Source organism: Crocodylus siamensis, chromosome 1 (genome assembly GCF_052110815.1).
Source record: "Crocodylus siamensis isolate JL-2025a chromosome 1, ASM5211081v1, whole genome shotgun sequence".
Taxonomy (NCBI): Eukaryota; Metazoa; Chordata; order Crocodylia; family Crocodylidae; genus Crocodylus; species Crocodylus siamensis.
The window spans coordinates 270,303,861-270,322,540 of record NC_143395.1 but is presented as its reverse complement, the minus strand read 5'-3'; the positions used below and the strand labels follow the sequence as shown (position 1 = coordinate 270,322,540).

General features: G+C 43.8%; 1 protein-coding gene across 1 annotated transcript in view; it reads left to right on the top strand.

The window, feature by feature from the left end:
- The first annotated feature begins 2,390 nt into the window (after positions 1-2,390).
- The window catches only part of PTCHD1 (patched domain containing 1), a 52,616-nt gene continuing 36,326 nt past the window's right edge, over positions 2,391-18,680 (top strand). The window contains exons 1-2 of the mRNA XM_090062285.1: positions 2,391-2,826; positions 17,803-18,463. Of these exons, the coding sequence (XP_089918411.1) occupies positions 2,476-2,826; positions 17,803-18,463 (1,012 nt within the window). The 5' untranslated portion in view covers positions 2,391-2,475. The remainder of the gene's footprint in view (positions 2,827-17,802; positions 18,464-18,680) is intronic.

Here is an 18,680-nt window from a genome sequence, read left to right as displayed (position 1 = left end):
TAAAAAACCCCCAGGGGATAATATTGCATGTGACTAGAAAAACGTATATTGATTTTTGCAAAAAAAAACCCACCCAAAACCCCATGGACTTGGCAAGGTTCTTCAGGGGAATCATTCACATGGGGCAAGAGGGCAAGATGATAATGATAGAAGGGGAAGAGCAAGAAACACTCCTCTCCACAAAAAGCCCAGGCAGGGCTACAGCCTCCAAATCAGAACCTAAACCTTAACTGCTGGAGACTGTAAGTGAGAGAGGAAGAGCAAAAAAAAACCCTGGTCATACCCAGTTAACTCTTCCTTTCAACATCCTATCTCTGCCACTGTGTGACGCAGGCCTTTGGAGGTGCCTTTCCAGAATGTGGGCCAAAGCCCACCAACTAGAGCTATAAGACCCCCTTGATGATGGGGGCCACTTGGAGCATATCACTGTTCACTTGGGACAACAAAAAGACAAAACAGGAACAGGAGTGAAAGTCATAGCTTCAAAATGAGCATACTGAGGGGGGATGGGACACTAAGCAGAGCATATAAGTCCAAGAAGCCAGTGGACACTGTCCAGTGAAACTCTGCCCAGAAACATGAATGGACTAAAAATGGCCCCACTGTGTGACACAGGCCTTTTGATCCGCCATTCTATGATGTGGGCCAAAGCCACCAACAGTGGCGACGTATGGGGGTGGAAGTGGCCGTGGGACTTCCAGAAGTGGTGCAGCTGCTTTCATGCCAATGGTGATAGGACCCACTAAAGGCATATCAGTGATTACTTGGGACAACAGAAAAATAGAACAGACATGGGAGTGAGGGTCTTAGGTTCAAAATGAGTACACCAAGAGGGGACACCGTGCAAAGCACTCAGGACAGTACCCACTGGCCCTCAGATGAGTCCAAGGAGCCAGCAGACACTGCCCAGTGAAACCCTGCCTGGAGATGTGAATGGACGAGGGATGGGGAAAAGGCTTCACTGTGCAATATACACCTATTTGCTTCTTTAAGGAATGATGAGCCAATGCCCACCAAGAAAAACTATAAGCTTCCCTTAAAAAGGGAATTTATTTCTTGGAACAAAGGAAAAAACGAAAAAAGAACAAAAAACAAAACAGGGAAGGGAGCAAGGGTCACAGATGTAAAACAAATGCACTAAGAGGGGGGCCCACCAAACAGCACCCATTGCCCCTCAAACACATCCAGGGAGCTAGCAGACATTGCCCAGCGAAACCCTGCCCGGAGACGGGAAGGGCCAAGGGACAGGAAAACAGCCCCACTTGGTAGCACGGGCCTATTTGTTGCCAATGCCCACTATGAAATGTATAAGCCTCCCACTCGGCTGGCAACACCCGCTTCCCTGGGACCAAGGGAAACACACCAGGGAGGGGAGTGACAAAACAGGTTTCAAACCCAGGAAAATCCCAGGAAATCCTTGAAACCAGGTTTAAAATGACCGATGCCAGACAGCACCCGTGGGCCCTCCAACAGCCCCGCGGACAGAGGGCTGACTGTGCCACGGAGGAGACCGGGGCAAGAGGGGCTCTGCGCCAGCCCACGGCAGCAGGTGGCACGCTGTCAAGGCTGGCATCCAGCCTGGCTCTGGGCCAGCCTCACCCAGCCAGGCGCCAGCTCCGTAGCCCAGATATGACCCCCCCGCCCAGCCCAGCTCCTCCTCAGAGCGGGCCCCCAGCGGGCACAGGCTGCCTCCTGCCCCCAGGTCAGGCCCGGCCCCGCCGCCGCCCCTGCGCGGGGGGCCAGGGCGGCCGGGCCGGGCTGGGAATGGGCATGTGCAGACCCTTCCCGCACATGCCCATTAGGGCCGCGCGAGGCGGGGCAGGCTGGGCTGCTCCGCTCCGCTCCGCTCCGGCCGCCACCCCAGCGCCAGCGGGCAGGGGAGGGGGCGGCAGGGACACACACCCCCCCACCAGAGGCGGGGCCAGGCGGCCGGGGCTTGGCACCTGTCCTGCCCAGCCCCTCCCCGGGCGCGCTGCAGAGGGGGCGGCTGCAAACTTTCAGCTGCAGCCGGGCTCAGCAGCAGCGGCGGCGGCGGCGGCGGGAGGAAGAGGAGGAGGAGGAGCCCCCGCTCCCTGCCCACCCTCCCCCAGCGGGCATCTGCCATCGGGCCATGCTGTGAGCCGGGGACCACCCCCCTCCCAGCGCCTCCCTGGTGCCCGGGGCGGCCGGGGCCGGGGCTGCGATGAGGCGCCGGGAAACTCCTCCAGGGCACGGCGGCGGCATTAGAGGAGGAGGAGAAGAGGCGTAGCCCCCCCTCAAGCCTCATGCACACACCCCCATAGACACACGCGCACACACACACACGCACACACACACACGAGCTGGGGTGTGCGTGCGTGCGTGTGTGTGTGTGTGTGTGTGTGCGTGTGCCGCCCCCCCCCATGGTTTTGCCCCGGCTGTGGGCGAGCTGCAGACGCGCCCCCCCTCCCCGCCGGCGCGCCGCTGCCGGCCCCCCCGAGCTGCCTCTGCTCTAGGATGCTGCGGCAGGTTTTGCACAGGGGGCTGAGGACGTCTTTTTCCCGGCTCGGCCACTTCGTCGCCAGTCACCCGGTGTTCTTCGCCTCCGCCCCCGTGCTCATCTCCATCCTGCTGGGCGCCAGCTTCAGCCGCTACCACATCGAGGAGAGCGTGGAGTCGCTGCTGGCCCCCAAGCACAGCCTGGCCAAGATCGAGAGGAACCTGGTGAACAGCCTCTTCCCCGTGAACCGCTCCAAGCACCGGCTCTACTCCGACCTGCAGACCCCCGGCCGGTACGGCAGGGTCATCATCACCTCCTTCCGCAAGGCCAACATGCTGGACCAGCATCACACCGAGCTCATCTTGAAGGTAAGCCCTCCCCCCCACCCCTCTCGCCCCCTCCCCAGCCATCCCCCATCCCTGCTTCTTAGTTAAAGGTTATTCAAGTCCTTCCCCCTGCCTTCCCCCATCCCTGCTTCAAGTCCTTCACCCCCTGCCTTCTGCCCCTGCCCCCCTCTCCAGCCTCCCCCTTCCCCATTTCTGAGTTAAAGGCTATTCAAGTCCTTTGCCTCCCTGCTTTCCGCCCCTGCTCCCTTCTCCTGCCTTCCCCATCCCCCTATTCTGAGCCAAACACTCTTCCCCCATTTCTGAGTCAAAGGCTATTCAAGTCCTTTGCCCCCGTCTTCCACCCCTCTTCACCTGTCCAGCCTTCCCTCACCCCAACTTCTGAGTCAAAAACTATTTGCATCCTTTGCCCCCCTGCCTTCCACCCCTGCTCCCCTTTCCAGCCTCCACCCCCTCATGCCTCCGTTCTGCTGCAAAGACCCTTCAGGTATCTAGAGGCAGCCTTACCCTTGAGACAGGCATGTGTCCGCCTGCCCCAGACACCGCAGCTCCCAAGTCGCCTCCCTGCAACAGTTGGGATGACTGCTCATTTTAAGGGAGATCTGCCACCTCTCTTGTTTTGGAGGCCATGGCCCAGAAACAGGCATGTGTTTGTTTTATTTTTGTGAATGAGAGTCAGGGGGTGTTAGGAAAGAATTCTGTCCCCCAACCTGGGGCTCCTGTCCCTTCTTGTTGTCATGTGCCTCAGCAAAGCCAGCTCTGAAATGCATCAGCTCCCAACTTTACAAGCAGTTAGGTACAAATCTGCCCAACTGCTTGGAATGCGTTTTGGGGAGCGACAGGTAGGGACACCCATGTGTAGACCCATGGCGTGTGACTTAGAGAGAAGATTAGCTGGAAACCTCCATTTCATGGTGGTGAGCAGCAAATTATATGCTAAATTGATTTTTTGAATGTGTAGTGTTTCCCCCTCCATGCCAAACCAAACCTCCCCACAAAAAAAAAAAATTTAAACCCTGGCTTTGTGCGTTAAGGCGGCGCAGCAACAGCCTGACTACTCCAGTTATACATCTGGAGGCATAGTGAAGATTATATGATGTGCTATGTGAAGTTATGCTGGGCTGCATTGAGGCATGCCACTTGCGTGGCATGAAATAGACAAGTCGGGATGTAACGTGACATTTCACAATACACTATGTCATAACATGTCAAGAGCCTGAATTTCTTGAAGTCAGTCTTACAGTGTCCACTGCAATACCTTCTGAGCATGCATTGTATAACACCCCCCAAAAAAACAAAACAAAGCAGGAAGGATAGATGCAAAAATTGAGCAGAAAAAGGATCAAGTTCTCTACAAGAAAAAAAAAGGACTCTGGAACATTTACAAAAATTTCAGAGGTGTGGCTCTTGCAATCTACACTTATTAGACATTCAGCTGTAGAATAGCATGTTTACATTGCTCCCTCAGGGAAAAACTAAAGACCGTCAATATTTTTCTGTTTCTGAATGTCAGACCATCAAAAGGTAATGTCAGTGTTTCAAGCTCTAGTCAGTGCCTCTCCTAAAATGAGAAAATAATTAGAATTGTGTTGGAATATATTTTTAAGAGACTGCCCTCTTTTTACTACCTAAGGATATAAATGTTTCACTGGGTTTATTTTTATCTCATTTTCACAAGAGCCCCATAGAGTACTAGCACCGTGATCCACCTAATATTTACTGGTTTTTTCCATTTTTTTGTTATTGACATATTACAGTAATCAGCAAATAGATTTAATGAGGCTAGTCTCAGTAAGAACCACTGAAATGTTACTGACAAATAAGAAAACTCCAGGGAGGACAATTTTAATTCCTTCATTTTCCAGTCTCTCTGAACTGCAGTCACATCCAGTATGTGCACATTCACTCAAACAGTCATCGGATAATAATGATAATGGATTTTTTTCCCTCTGTAGAGCTATCTCTAGAGATCTGTAGTTTTATCAATAGAATAGTGGCACACAAATAAATGTTACTCTGAATCTTTCCACAAGCCAACTTCTGCATAAAGTCTATCCTATTAGGACTTGGAAAGTTCTGTCAGTATTTGATACAGCCTCCTTTTTTATAGTTGAACCAACCCACAATACTTATTTATTTATTTATTGAGGTAATGAACACCGATGGCATTTAATTCTGTTTACTCTTTTTATTAATCAGACACTAACAAGAATATCATATACATTCCCTCCAATTCTTATTTATCTAATTAATTGCAGTATGCCTTCTGCAGATGCTTATGCCTTTGTTCCAAGTAAGTTTCTGTTTATAGGTAGGGTATCAGGACACGGATAGCTGCCTAAGCAAACCCGTGGACCGCTTAAGAGATTGGTGACAAGTATTGGGTCTAAATAGACCAAAATAGGAGAGGGAGGCTTGTTGCTGTCCATCCTATGCATGTGGTGATGTGGTGTTGCATCATTTTGGGGTGACAGGACCCAGCAAGAAAATGGGGCAGCCTAAGTGTTTGTGCTACTCCCATCCGGCTGTGTCTGAACATGTAAGAGAGACCAAAGAAAAGAGGTATCTGAGAAGAGGAGTTCATGCTCACAAGCCAAATGAAAGCCAGCTTAGCCAAAGGATTGTTTTTGTGTGTGTACAGTGTGCAGAACAGCGGGGCGATATCACCATTGCCATTTAGACGTGACTAGGTTGCTGATCATATGTAGAAATGTCCTGCAATCCCTTCAAAGGGGCAGACGTTCAGGTTGGGTTCTTCACATCAGTGACTGCTAGTGCTGCCTTGTCTCCTGGCTGGAGGATGGAGGAGCCCCAGAAACTCCCCAGCCAGGTAACAGTTTCTCAGGCTGAGTATATTCCTAAGTCCTCTACCAACTCAATCCTTGCTTCACCACCCAAGAAGAAAAAGGAGAATACTGAGGAATTAGAGCAGCCTCTATTCAGAAAAGGAACAAGGGAAGATTTCACATTCTGCTTTTGCAGTGGAGGAAGGAAGATACACTTCTACATTGTATCTCATGATCAGGGAGACTATGCATTCAGCTCAGATTAGAACAAAGTTGAATACCAAAAGTTACAATCACCCAATGACTTTTTGGTGACCTACCTAAAACAGTCATTGGATAATCATGACCAAAATAGTTTGGTTGTCTAGTTCAGTTCCTGATGAGATGTCCACATCTTCATGCTAACTACAAAAAAGATAACTTTATAGCAGTCTGGGAAGACAGAGATGGAACAGAACAGAACAGAATGGAGCCTGCTACCAGCCCAGTTCAGGCAATGCTATCAGGACCAGAGCTGTAGGAGTCCCCCACAGTGGACCAAGCTGAGTGTTAGTGTGATGTTAGCTGCGCACATTCCAGTGCCAAATACTGCTGAGTGTACTAGCTGCTACACATTGACTGGGAGTTCAGTCATGTTAACTAGTACCCTCTAGAGAGTCAGGATATCTTGCCATTTATCCCAGTCTTGGCTGGAACACAAAGCTGATTACCCTTTTTGTATTTAAGAAGAAACTTCCAGCTGCTGCTCCCCTAACTCTTTCCACAAATATGTAAACCAATTCTGCATATACTCACTTTTGGTTCCTGAACTACCATACCAGTTTCTGCAGGATATGGTAAAGGGGAAAAATCAGTTAAATCTTAGACCTTGTAAAAGGTGGCCCAGGCCTGACCAAACAAATTTGTAGGCCTCGGAGAGATGCAAAATGTCTCTCAGTTTGAAACATCCTACTAAGAAAGCAATGGAATTTTATACTTCAGTTCTGGGCTGTTGCTGTTCTGGAGCTGAATGCAGAGCAGTGTCATCTGGCACTGCCAATCCAGAACCTCTCTTTCTCAAAAGCTACTATTTGGGGAAAGAAGGAAAAGAAAATTATGTTTTAACATCTGTTTTAACTCTGTTTGGAGAAGCAAAAAGGCACTTGGACATTTAGTCTGGATATGCATCTGAGCTTTTGGATAATTATGGAAAACTTATTTAAATCTTTCTTTGGTTTTTAAATGAACCTGAAAATACTGAAAGAGCATCTCCCATTTTTATTGTGGTATTTCTATTGGCAAGAGGAAATCAGGAAGTTTAAATGCACAGAAAATCTAGACACATTTTTCCCCTTTGCCAGGATATTTTCAGACTTCAAAAATGTTTGATCCAGGAGTGGCTGAAGTTTGAGGCTGGGTCTTATTTTTCTTAAGGTGTGGGTCTTATTTTTTGCGTTCAGTCACACTTGCCGTGAGCCAGCTTTATTACGCTGCTGCACATTTATGTTAAATTAGCATCCTTTTTTAAAACAAGAGTTTTCTGCTTCACCTATAATATTTTAAATATAACAAACGAGAAGTTCAATTTAAGGTCATCAAGAGCTAATAAACAGTAGCGTGCCTTATAGCATAAAACAGTATCCATTTACAATTCGTATATGTAAAGATATAGAGGTAATAGGTTTTTATGGAAAACTACACTAACTTCACATTTTCTGCAATGGTGCTTATATACCATCTCTTTCACATAGGCTAGCCCTGCTTATATAAGGTAATTATTTTGACATGCAGATAGATGTTTAAACATTAGAATACAATATTTAAATATGAACTATACGCCTCCTAATTACTACAAACTCAGGTTAATAGCAGGATTTTGTAGCCATTATACCCTGGGTTTCGAATTGGTTGCAATAGGATTTTTCATTAGTTGTTACATATGTATCTGTACCTATCTTATTAGCATATTGTATGTACTATTTTCTACAATTTCTTCATTCTGATTATATCTATAGATGATGAAATTTTTCATGGAGAAAATTCTGATATAGTTCAGAGTTTCTCTTATCTATAATTGTTATCATATAGATATCCTCACTACATAAGCCATCATTTTCATAAGTCAATGCGAGGTTTTGGCCGCTAAACACGTCTGAAAAATTAGTCTTTTTTAAGATTTGGAAGTGTAATATTTGGCACCCATTTTTTAAAATCTTGGCTACTTTTTAGCTATTGGCAAGTACATACCCACTCTACAACTATGAGATTTGAATGTTTAGAGTTGAACGTAGCAAATATTTCGCTGTTTATCCCAAAGTTTGAAAAGCACTTCTAAGTATGAACAAAGATATAGGATAAAGATAAATAAACGGCCAAGTCATGTCTCTAGGAAACAGCTGTAGAATGAGGGAAAATGTCTTAATGTAAGAGGGAAAATATGTGAAAGCATCATAAATACAAGACGGTTGTCATAGCAGCATAATGGTATGGGGCTGAAATACATCTTATGCAAAAGCAGACTAGAACTAAGATATGCAAGGAAGACCTGGGCGCACACAGGAAAGAAAGATGATGACATAGCAATGCTATGCAAAAAAACAACATGAGAATGAACGTGCAGAACTCCACTAAATGAAGGCTGCCAATGTCAGCACTGACATGCAATGATTTCTGGGAGAGAGAGATTCTAGGTCGTCAGGAGAAGGTCTGGCTGAATCCAACACCATAAAGTTCCTTACCCCCTGTGATTCACAAGCGTATCTAACTTACTATATCCCATTCCCCTGCTGTCTAACAATAACTGTTCTTGCTACTCTAAAGCTAAAAGAGGTCCTCTACTCCCTACTGTTCTTCTGAAAATTCTTTTTTGGGATTGTTGTTGTCATCTACATCCCCCTCCCGTCTCTGGGATAACAGATGTTATGGCACCACCCCGGCAGCATGATGCCTCAGGATTTTGTAGCTTCAAAGCCACAACATTTTCTGATTTTCTGAGCAATTCACTTCTTAAACGGGAAGGGAGGAGTAAAAACTCCATTTTAATTAAAATAATAATTTGTGGATTTGCAGCTCGAGACTTTATTTCTGCAGTGTTAGAGCTCTATTTGAGGAGTTGTATCGAATGTTCAATCTACCTTAATACTGATTCAGGAGCTGGAAGAACTGCTGCATCAGAACAGCAGAATAGATCTGCAGCAAAGGTTGCTTTGGTTCCAGCTTGGATTCCAACATAGAAATGCTAGTCTTGGAACAGATGTTTCAAGGCCCAAACATGCATCTGGTCCCTATCAGAGACATAAGATCGGGAAAACGTGGCCAAACTAGAGTGTTTTTAGCTGAATGCATCACAAATTCAAATTGAATTGTTAGGGCACTGGTTGAAATGAAGACTATATAAGTTACAAAAAGCTTTTTTCCTTTAAGTTTGAAAAGAAAAACAGGTTCAGCAATCTCTCATGCCTAGGATATGATGCAATAGGTTCAGGTCAAATAAGCCATAAGGAAATTAGCGAGAGAGAGGACAGTCATAGGAGAGTTTTATTTACGTTAAAAAGTGAGTGCCAATTTATGACAAGCACAGTTCTATTCCTTCCCCCACCCAATGCTTTGCACAGTTCACAGATACTAATTGTGCAGATATATAATCTCATTAATTGTAATTCTTTTTCAGAAGATAGAGTCTACTAAATAAATATGACACTACTGTAGGCCTTTTATTAAAAAATGCCAATATCCCATAAAGTGTGTATTGTCATACTACAAGTTAACGACCTCTTGGTTTTAATGTTTTCTGCTAATTGTTATGCTCTATTGGCTTCATCCTTATGTCTGTCATGATACAAGGATGCAGATACACCCTTATAATAGATTGTTTTCCTGGAAGATATTGCTTTGTACTGTTGCTTTGGGTGCACAAGAGTGTGACTAAAATTAGAATTTTGCCTGTTTTTACATGTTTTTGGTAAAATTATATCCCACATGCACACACACTCTTCCATACCAGCATCCTTTTATACTTAAAACCCCTTTTTGCAGTGTTGCTAAAGATTCAGGTCTATGCAGATGTGTGCAACATACAGGAAGTTTTCCCCTGCAGGTTAAATACTAAAGTTACGTAAGTCTATTCCCCTACTTAACTACATTCCTCTTTGCTAGAACAGCCTTCTAAAGTAAGGGGATCAAAAAGGACTTTGTAAAGATAGGATTTGCCAAAAACTACTGGAAATCATAGGAAAAAGGAAAAAATTGATAATATTCAAATAAAAGCCCTTTTCTCTTCGATCCATTGGCACAAGTTATGTACAAAAATACTTAAAGGGTAAGTCAGACAAAGGCATCTTTAACTTAAAATGAAGCCACAGTGGGGAGCGATATTGCCAACATCAAGATAAAAAACGTTCTGAGAATGAACCATTCAGAATCACAAGATTTTAAAACAATAATAAAGGGAAGGTTCTTTCCTTGACTTCTGTGTTTTTAATCATGTTGGGATTACATTTCCCTGCTCCCTTCCCTAACACTTAAACTATAAATCTTTTTTAAAAAATGAAAGTTGAGATTGAAGATGGACAGAAAGACTATGATTCCAGGATGTGGGGCTTTAGGAGATTCATCAGACGCAATAAACTTATATAAGTTGTTAACCCTGCCTAAATTGGAAGGTTATCTCCTTATCAGGTATCTTTTGACTCTGACCATAAAGGCTAAATACAAACACAACAGCAGCAAATATGATGGCAACAGTTATGTTTGTGATATGGTATGGTGAAGGTCAGACTCTCATAGTAAAGTTGTCTCATTTTTGTCATATTACACTACAGGAGCAAAGGATATCCATCTAGTTAGTTTTATCTCGCTGTCTATTTATCTACCATATGTCAAGTGATACAGCATATTCCAATGTGATGTCAAGTAATGTCACCCATAAAACACTTTGTATCGAAAGTCAACAACAAAACCAAATCTGCATGAAGACCACAGCCACAAGCATTTGTGTGTGAATTGGAGAAATCTGAGTTCACTTTTTACCGGTCTCCAAATTTTTGGGCTAGGTTTATAAGAAACTGATGCAACTCATTGAAGCTCTGAGTCAGCTTCCACTAAAATTAGATTCTCTTTCTGTTAACTTTAATGGGTGTGGGATTGGTCCTGAAGGATCCAGGTGAATTTTGGTATCATGTTTGCTATGGAATTTATTTGGAAACAAACTTTTGCTATTTGAAGCAGAGCACTAAAGCATACATCAGACGTCATTTACTATCTTTGCTTCTTCAGCCTCATTCTTCATCCTGTTTAGCCATGGATTTGATCATAGTACCATGTGGTATTATATGGTTTAAGAGGATTTCCAGGACTGCATCACTTTGCAAATGAATCAGCAGTTTCTAACTCCTCCATGCCGGAATGCAATTTATTTGCTTTAAAGGGATGTTGCTGATTTTTTTTAATCATTATTTTGGGGGAAGGAAGTCTTTTAAAGCCTCACTTACATAATTCATAATGTTTAATTAAGCAAGTTCTTTTAAAAAAGGTATCTTCCCCAGGATATTTGCAGTATGAGAGAGCAAAAACAAATCCTGTCCTCTCCTAGGTACACCTCTGAGTGCAGTCTCATAGCTTTCAGTTTTACTGCTGCTGCTGCTGCTGGTTAAGGCCTTTTTACAGAGCCTGACAAAGGCCATTGCCACTACCAGAAGAATGAAAAAGTACAGGATGTCTCATTTGCACTTTCTCTGTTCCTACCCTTGAGAGAGACATTGGAGCCAACTATAGCTTTAAACCATATCCCTCTACTCTGGAGCAACTGACCTGTCCTCTGTTGTAAATTAAACCAGTTTTTAAATCTGCTTTGTGTGGGCCTAGCAGGCCTGGTGACCAGAGATAACAGGTAGCACTGAGAGCTCTGGCCAAACCTGTGACCTGTCACCCATCATACATGTGCTGCATTGTAGTTGAATCCTCATAATATCTCCACCTTGCCCAGGAAGGAATATTCTCAGTGTGGCATCTGCTTAATTGAAGCCATCTTTATCCTGCCGCAGGAGCACAAAAAAGTCCTTAATGTAAATAAAAATTAGGCCCAAAGCACTGGCAAATATATAAAACAGGCAAAGTGAAGAAACAGACGCATTTAAACCTCCCATCTCTTGCTGTCACAGAAACCTCTGGGGGGGGTTGAGTCAAAAGTCTGAACAAAAAATTTCTGAGGGAAATCTGGATCTCAGGTTGATGGAGTTCCTTTAAAGCTAGATGACTTAAAGAGGGTGTAAATTATTATTTCGTGACTAGTGCACTTTCAGGGACAAGACCAAAAATAGGGTACCATCATGCAACAAGGCTAAGAGAATGCGATATAATTCTCATGCTGCAGCACTCCCTTCACCAGCCATAAATGGGGTTCGAAGATTATTTATACTGCTAGTTAACTGAGAAAGCTTTAAGCCGTGACTACAACATGACTCCCCCTTCAAGAAAGAATTATTTGTCTGGGTTGTATTTTTAGTGCTTGAATTCTCACTTCCTGCTAATAAGACAGGTAGGGATGGGAAAACAGAGTAGGAATAAATAAGAACATTCCTGACCAAACAATTGTCAAGCTTCAAATGTCTCATCTATTTAAAACCTAGTTGCTAACCGTTAAACAGTTTTGCACTAACAAAACATATGCTAATGCTGTTCCATTTAAACAGCAGTCTTTGCCATCCAATGAACAGCTTCCTAAGGGACCTCCCAATATAATGTGTCCAAATAAAGTATATTCCTTTAAATGTTAGTGTTTTCCATCAGAAAGCCTGTACATCTTTAGTGTCAGACAAGACAAGGAGGGTGCATTCCTGCTTTAGGTGAAAAACTTAGTACAACACATGTATCTAGACACTTAACATCACTGTGCACAACAAACCATGGAACTATGACTATTGCTGGGGTAGAGGCAGCAGCCCACTACCAAGCAGGCTGATGCAGAGCAGTGTGGGGAGCGACATCTGTACGATGATGCTGCTACAAACCCCTGCTCTTACCAAATGCATTGTGCACTGAAGCAACAGAGCTTCAGGGTCTAACCTCTGATCTGAAAGTAGCCCACAGAAAATTCAGGGAACTAGATGTCCCTACCACAAGGATGAGCATCGTGTGAGTCAGCCTTCCCTATGGTTGAATCCTCAGGCATGCAGGAGTCACGCTCAGCACACTCAGGAAGGGTGAAGTGATGTGGAGGGAAAAGTGTTTTTATAGTTCTTCTATGGCTCTTGCCAATCCTATGTTAGATGGTAGCCATTTTGGCTCCTGGCACAACCCAGAGTACCCTTGGAGCTCCTCTAAACCGCACCAGTTCATAACAGACTCAGTGGGTATTGTACTGTCCACAGCTTGCTAGAGCACAGTGCTCTCTGGCTGCTCTCCTTTCTTTCCTGGTGCTTTCTTGGCAAGCCCCCTGTGCTGAAGAAGCCTGACACACAGTTTGTTACCACCCCATGTCAGCTTTTCCCAGCATCCTGAGCTACACGCTTCTAGCTGTCTGAGCCAATATTACACTCCATTTGGTCTGCCAAACTGGCAAGGGGAGGGCTGTACCTACATGGCAAAACCTACATTCCTGTTTGTGAACCGATAGCTTTTCTGAGCTGTTAAACATGGTGTTTAGTTATTCACCTTTTAATAAAGAGAAGATTGACAGAGACATTACTTTCTTACTTTCTCTAAGAGAGGGTTTCAGATATATAAGACAATATAAAACAGCAGAAGTGAGGCAGAATACCTAAGCACATACAGAAAATGAGTAAAACATATTATTATAAAAGTTAGATCCCTAATTCTTTGTTTTCCCCATTTATATTATCCTATCAGACAATAAATCATTTCATTTATCTTCATTCTTGTCAACTTCATTTCTATAGATGGCAATTTTTTAAAACCAGAGCTGGAGAAATACATTTATTGGCAGCTTTCAATGGGTGTCTTTGTTTGATATCAGTAAACTAGAACATTTGACTAATTCTATCACAGTAGAAAGTTGAGGAATATACAAATATCCCTGAAATAGCTTTTGCAGATAGAAACCTTTAACTTGAAACACAGAGCAGGAGATTGAAAGAGAATTGTGATGGTACAGGGGAGTCATCTTACTGAGGAGGAGGGAAGGCCTGCTGGTAAGGGTTCAAACATAGAATTTGGGAAACTGAGGTCCAGTTTTTTCCCCTGCCCCCAAATATCCTTGAGCAAGTCACATAGGCCATGAATAAACACTCAGTTTCTCTTGGGAGAGTTGTTGCTCTCCCAGGCCAAAAGATGAGTGTAGAGACATTCAAGATGTGTCTGCCTGTGCAAAATGGCTGCTCCAGGGGAGAAATAATCCAGGAACAACCAGGGCTAAATGGCTTCTGGGAGAGCGAATGTCTGTACCTTTGGAGAGAAGCTGTAACAGTCCTCTAGCATCCCAGCATGCTTTGCTCCCAGTCCTGTCCTCCCCCTCCCCAGTGAGTCTAGGGCAGGGGCGGGCAATTAATTTGGGCGGAGGGCCGCTTACTGAGTTTTGGCAAGCCATTGAGGGCCGCATGACAGGCAGCCAGGGGCAGGTAACTATTAATTTTCTAAATTTTTTAGGGGCCCCACGGGCCAGATAGAATGGCCTGGCAGGCCTCATCTGGCCCACAGGCCACATTTTGCCCACCCATGATCTAGGGAGACAGTGTGTCACTTGGGCTGGGCTATATTGCTCCAGCCAAACAGAGAGCCCCTTCATAATCCCTTCTCATTGTGCTGCAGGGAGACACCTCTCAAAGCAGTCTGAGTCACCCAGTTATGGCTGCCCTATGTACTGCTGTCATTCATCTCCAGGCAGACTGGGGGGCCTATAGAGCAAGGTGAAATGTGTGCATAGGGCCTCTCTGGCTGCAGAGTAACTCAGCATTCATACATCTCTTCAGGGGTCTCTAGGTAATTTTTTCTACCAAAATAACAAACCCAGGAGAATTCTCCCAAATCATTTGAACATATGTACTCTGTGGAACAAGTACAGACCAGATGCTTGTGGGTTCCACTAAGTTGTTTGTAAACCTCTCACACTATGAACACCAACATTACATTGATATGATGGACACAGAATGAAGAAACAAATGTCAACCCTCCAGCATTTTTCTCTGCTTATTTTTCTTTTGCTTTGTTATTTATTTAGCAAAATTGTTATTCAGAAAATCTCTAATCACAAGGTTTGACCTGTATTCTCTTAATCAGGAGGGACTTTTCTCATCATGGTTAAGCATGATATCCTTTTAATTGTCTGGGGATATATGGTTCTTCACTTCTTTTTCCCAACCTAGTTTTCCACAGTTGTTATTACTCTGCCATTCTGTGCCACTTAAAAAGCTACTCAAGTACAAGGGATAGAAGCCTCCATAATTGTGAGATAAACACGTTGAAAGAACAGGAATTTTGTATCTTTTTACAGATCATGTATTATGTATATCATCTTAAGAAATGGAAGCAGTTTAAATTAGATTTATCCCCACAGTGAATAATTAAAGATAATCAAATCTTTGGTAAAATAAATAGTACAGTGTGTGCACATTTTTTATGAATACAGGGTAAAATACTGGTCACACTGAAATAGAGCTATGGGTAATCGGTCTGCAAAACAGACCCAATACTAACACCCCTGGCTGTATCTAGAGCACGGCTGTGCAGTATGTGGCGCAGACCCATCTGCAGTGCCACACACTGCACATTCAGGTGCTCCCCAGGGCAGGGAAAACACCCACATGGAAAAACAGGGCAGCTAATGAAGCCCAGAACTGGATCCTGGGCAGCCGGAGCTACACTCCAGCTGCCAGCCACACTCTCAACTACAGGAGCACCACAGCTTCCCCAGCTGCTGGAGCCAGCACAGTTGCTGGCTCCAACCTCCTCTACCCCACCCAGGGTAACCTGCCAATGCCAGAGTACGCGTGGCACAGGTACAAGTGTGCCACTGCTACTTGTCCCCGGGGAACCAAATGTCTATGCTCATCTGGACGCGGCCATTGTGTGCAGACAACTAATTCATTTCCACCAGCAGAGCCATCTTTGCTATTCTGGTTTCTCTTATCATTTACTCCACCAATTTTGCGTCTGTATTTTTTCTAAATATTGTCTGATCTCAATCCCTTCGTTACCTATATAATCTAGAATCTCTCCATCTCACTGGGGTCCATAGAGAGCAATATATGTAGTATACAAAAGGAGAGATTTTTCCTCCTCTTTTCCTGCCAAGAATCAATGGGCAGATATTAGTTATTCATCATATTTAAAAAAAAATTATAGTCCTTGCTTATTCACTCTACCAGCTTCCAAGCAGAAAAGGTCTCATCCCCACTTTACAGATGAGGGAATTATACTTTCCCAGGGCCAAACAGTTGTAAAACTCAAGGGGGAAGCCAGGGTCTTTTGTTTAATTGCAAAATGTCTGCACTGCACAGGCAGGTCTTTCAGCTTTGCTGTTTCAGGTTTCCAAATCAGCTCCCAGTCACTGAAGCCCTAGTTAAAGAAGTACTGATCCTGCTCTAACTTGCATCAACAGATTACTCAGCTTCAGTGGCTGTTCATCAGCCAGAACTGTTAGAGTACATCACACTCCAGACCAACCCACTTCCTCTCCATGGGTCAAAAGTGTAAGGTAGGTTTTGCCTTATAGTAAACAGTCCTCAGCCGCTTCCAGAAAGGAGATATGGATATTCCTTTTCACAACTACAGCAGCACAGACTCTAGCCCCATAAGGTTAGCCAGAAGACACAAGAAACATAAACAATGTACAGTTTGCAAAGACAGCTAACTGCCAGATTAAAATTATTTGGCAGCAGAATCCTGACAAACCCTCCGCCATAGTTATGATTCTTCCCCTGCTCTGTTTCAACTGTCTTGCTGCTTTCTCCTGGCTGAAAATTATACAGAGATCATAAGATTGTCTATATTTTTTGCATGGAAGAGTGTATTTTTTCACTCTTTTCTCCTCACACCCAGAAATAACAGAAGCATCTTTGCTCAGACTTTCCAGAACAGCTTAAACAGTAAGCTTCAGAAGGCTACAAAGCAACTGAGAAAAGGGATTGTGATAGAACGGTTACACAACTGTAACCACAGCAGGTTGCATCCTGAAGCTCCCTAATTAAGTCCTTTTCATTCTCATGGATGGATAAACTTCAAGTGCCAGTCTCCTCTACCACTTCTCTTTCTTTGACAGAGTTGCTGTGGGTTTGCTGGGGTGAACTAAAAGCAATTAATGCCAGCTGATTTAGTCCTGCTACCATGGCAAACCCTGCATTTAGGACAAAGCAGCTGTAGTCTTCTTTTTCTTCTAAGGGAGTGCTACTGCTTTTACTGCCAATCAATAGTATCCATGACATGCCACCACCCAGGTGGCTCACTGAAATTAACTGCTATGTCTCTTTTTTATACAGCATACCTGATAGCTGACAAGGAAGTAATATTATAATAATGGTAACTCTGAGGTCCATAAAATGGTTGGTGGGGTAGCTATCCCTTTTGAAAGGGAGGTGCAGATGCTGTGCTGCTTCCTCACATCTAACACAACAAGTAGGTCACTTGAAAATGGAGCTCTGTATCACAGAATTATTTTTCTTGCTTTGTTTTCTTAGAGAAGTTGAATGGCAGATGCACAATGCACTTGTATAGGTCTAAAATGATTAAGAGTAAAGGATTCTGGAGAAAAACATCAACACTGTAATACATATTTGTAAAGTCCTTACTACTATTATAGCAAAAACCAAAAAGATACATTTTTAGAGTCAATGGGAAACAGTGTCACCTTGGGCAGATTAAATATTTACAGTGATGTAATTAGTATTATATTGGTATTTAAAAGTAGAAAACAAATTATGCCACCCCCTACACAAAGATAACATCACCCAGACTGATTAGACCCAGAAGTAAAACTCCTTTGATGTAAGTTACCAGTTTAAGTTTTGTCATTTATCCATTCATTTCTGGTAGCAAACAGGTTATAACCCTATGGTTATTTCCCCTTGGTGGCAAGGTACAGCCCACTGCATGAGCTAAGCTCCGGAGAGCTGCACATCTATTTCTGGTCCCAGTATAATTTACATCAGTATACAAAACCAGTGTACATTACACAGCAATATATGTTCCTCTGTCCATGACCCAAGTTGACAAAACTACTGCTGTTTTTTGCCTGCTAGAATGATTACCTGATGAATAATGTGTACGATTTTTCCTTCCCTTACAGTTGCACTCTGCTGTGACCAGGATCCAAGTACAAAGACCTGGTTTCAATTACACATTTGCCCATATATGTATCCTGAATAACGACAAGACTTGCATAGTGGATGACATAGTGCATGTATTGGAGGAATTGAAGACCGCTCGTTCTTCTAATCGAACAAATTTTGCTATCACATATCCAATCACTCACTTAAAGGATGGCAGGGAAGTGTATAATGGGCACCAGCTTGGTGGAGTTACTGTGCACAGCAAAGATCGGGTGAAGTCTGCAGAAGCCATTCAGCTCACCTACTACTTGCAGGCAATCAACTCCCTGAATGACATGGTAGCGGAAAAGTGGGAAACCATTTTTTGCGACACTGTTGAACTTTTCCAGAAATCTAACAGGAAAGTCAAAATGTATCCCTTCACTTCTTCTTCACTGAAAGAGGATTTCCAGAAGACTAGCAGGGTGTCAGAACGTTACCTGATCACAAGTCTAGTACTTGTGGTCAGCTTGGCTATACTCTGCTGCTCCATGCAGGATTGTGTCCGTAGCAAACCTTGGCTTGGTCTCCTAGGCTTGTTAACAATAAGCCTAGCCACTCTGACTGCAGCTGGAATCATTAATCTAACTGGTGGGAAATACAATTCCACGTTCCTGGGAATTCCCTTCATCATGTTAGGTAACTATCTCCTATTTTGATATTTTTGTGTGCTTATGATTTTTTATTGACATGTTTCCCAGCAAGCAAAAAAGCAGCCAAGAATCAGTGCATGTAGCCTTGGTAACACTGCAGTCTACCATCCACCTCATGAATTCACATAGTATTTATAATGTTTATAAATCTTTCACACTGTACTTGGACATTAAAACTATTTCTGGAGGGGCTCTCTTGTTTC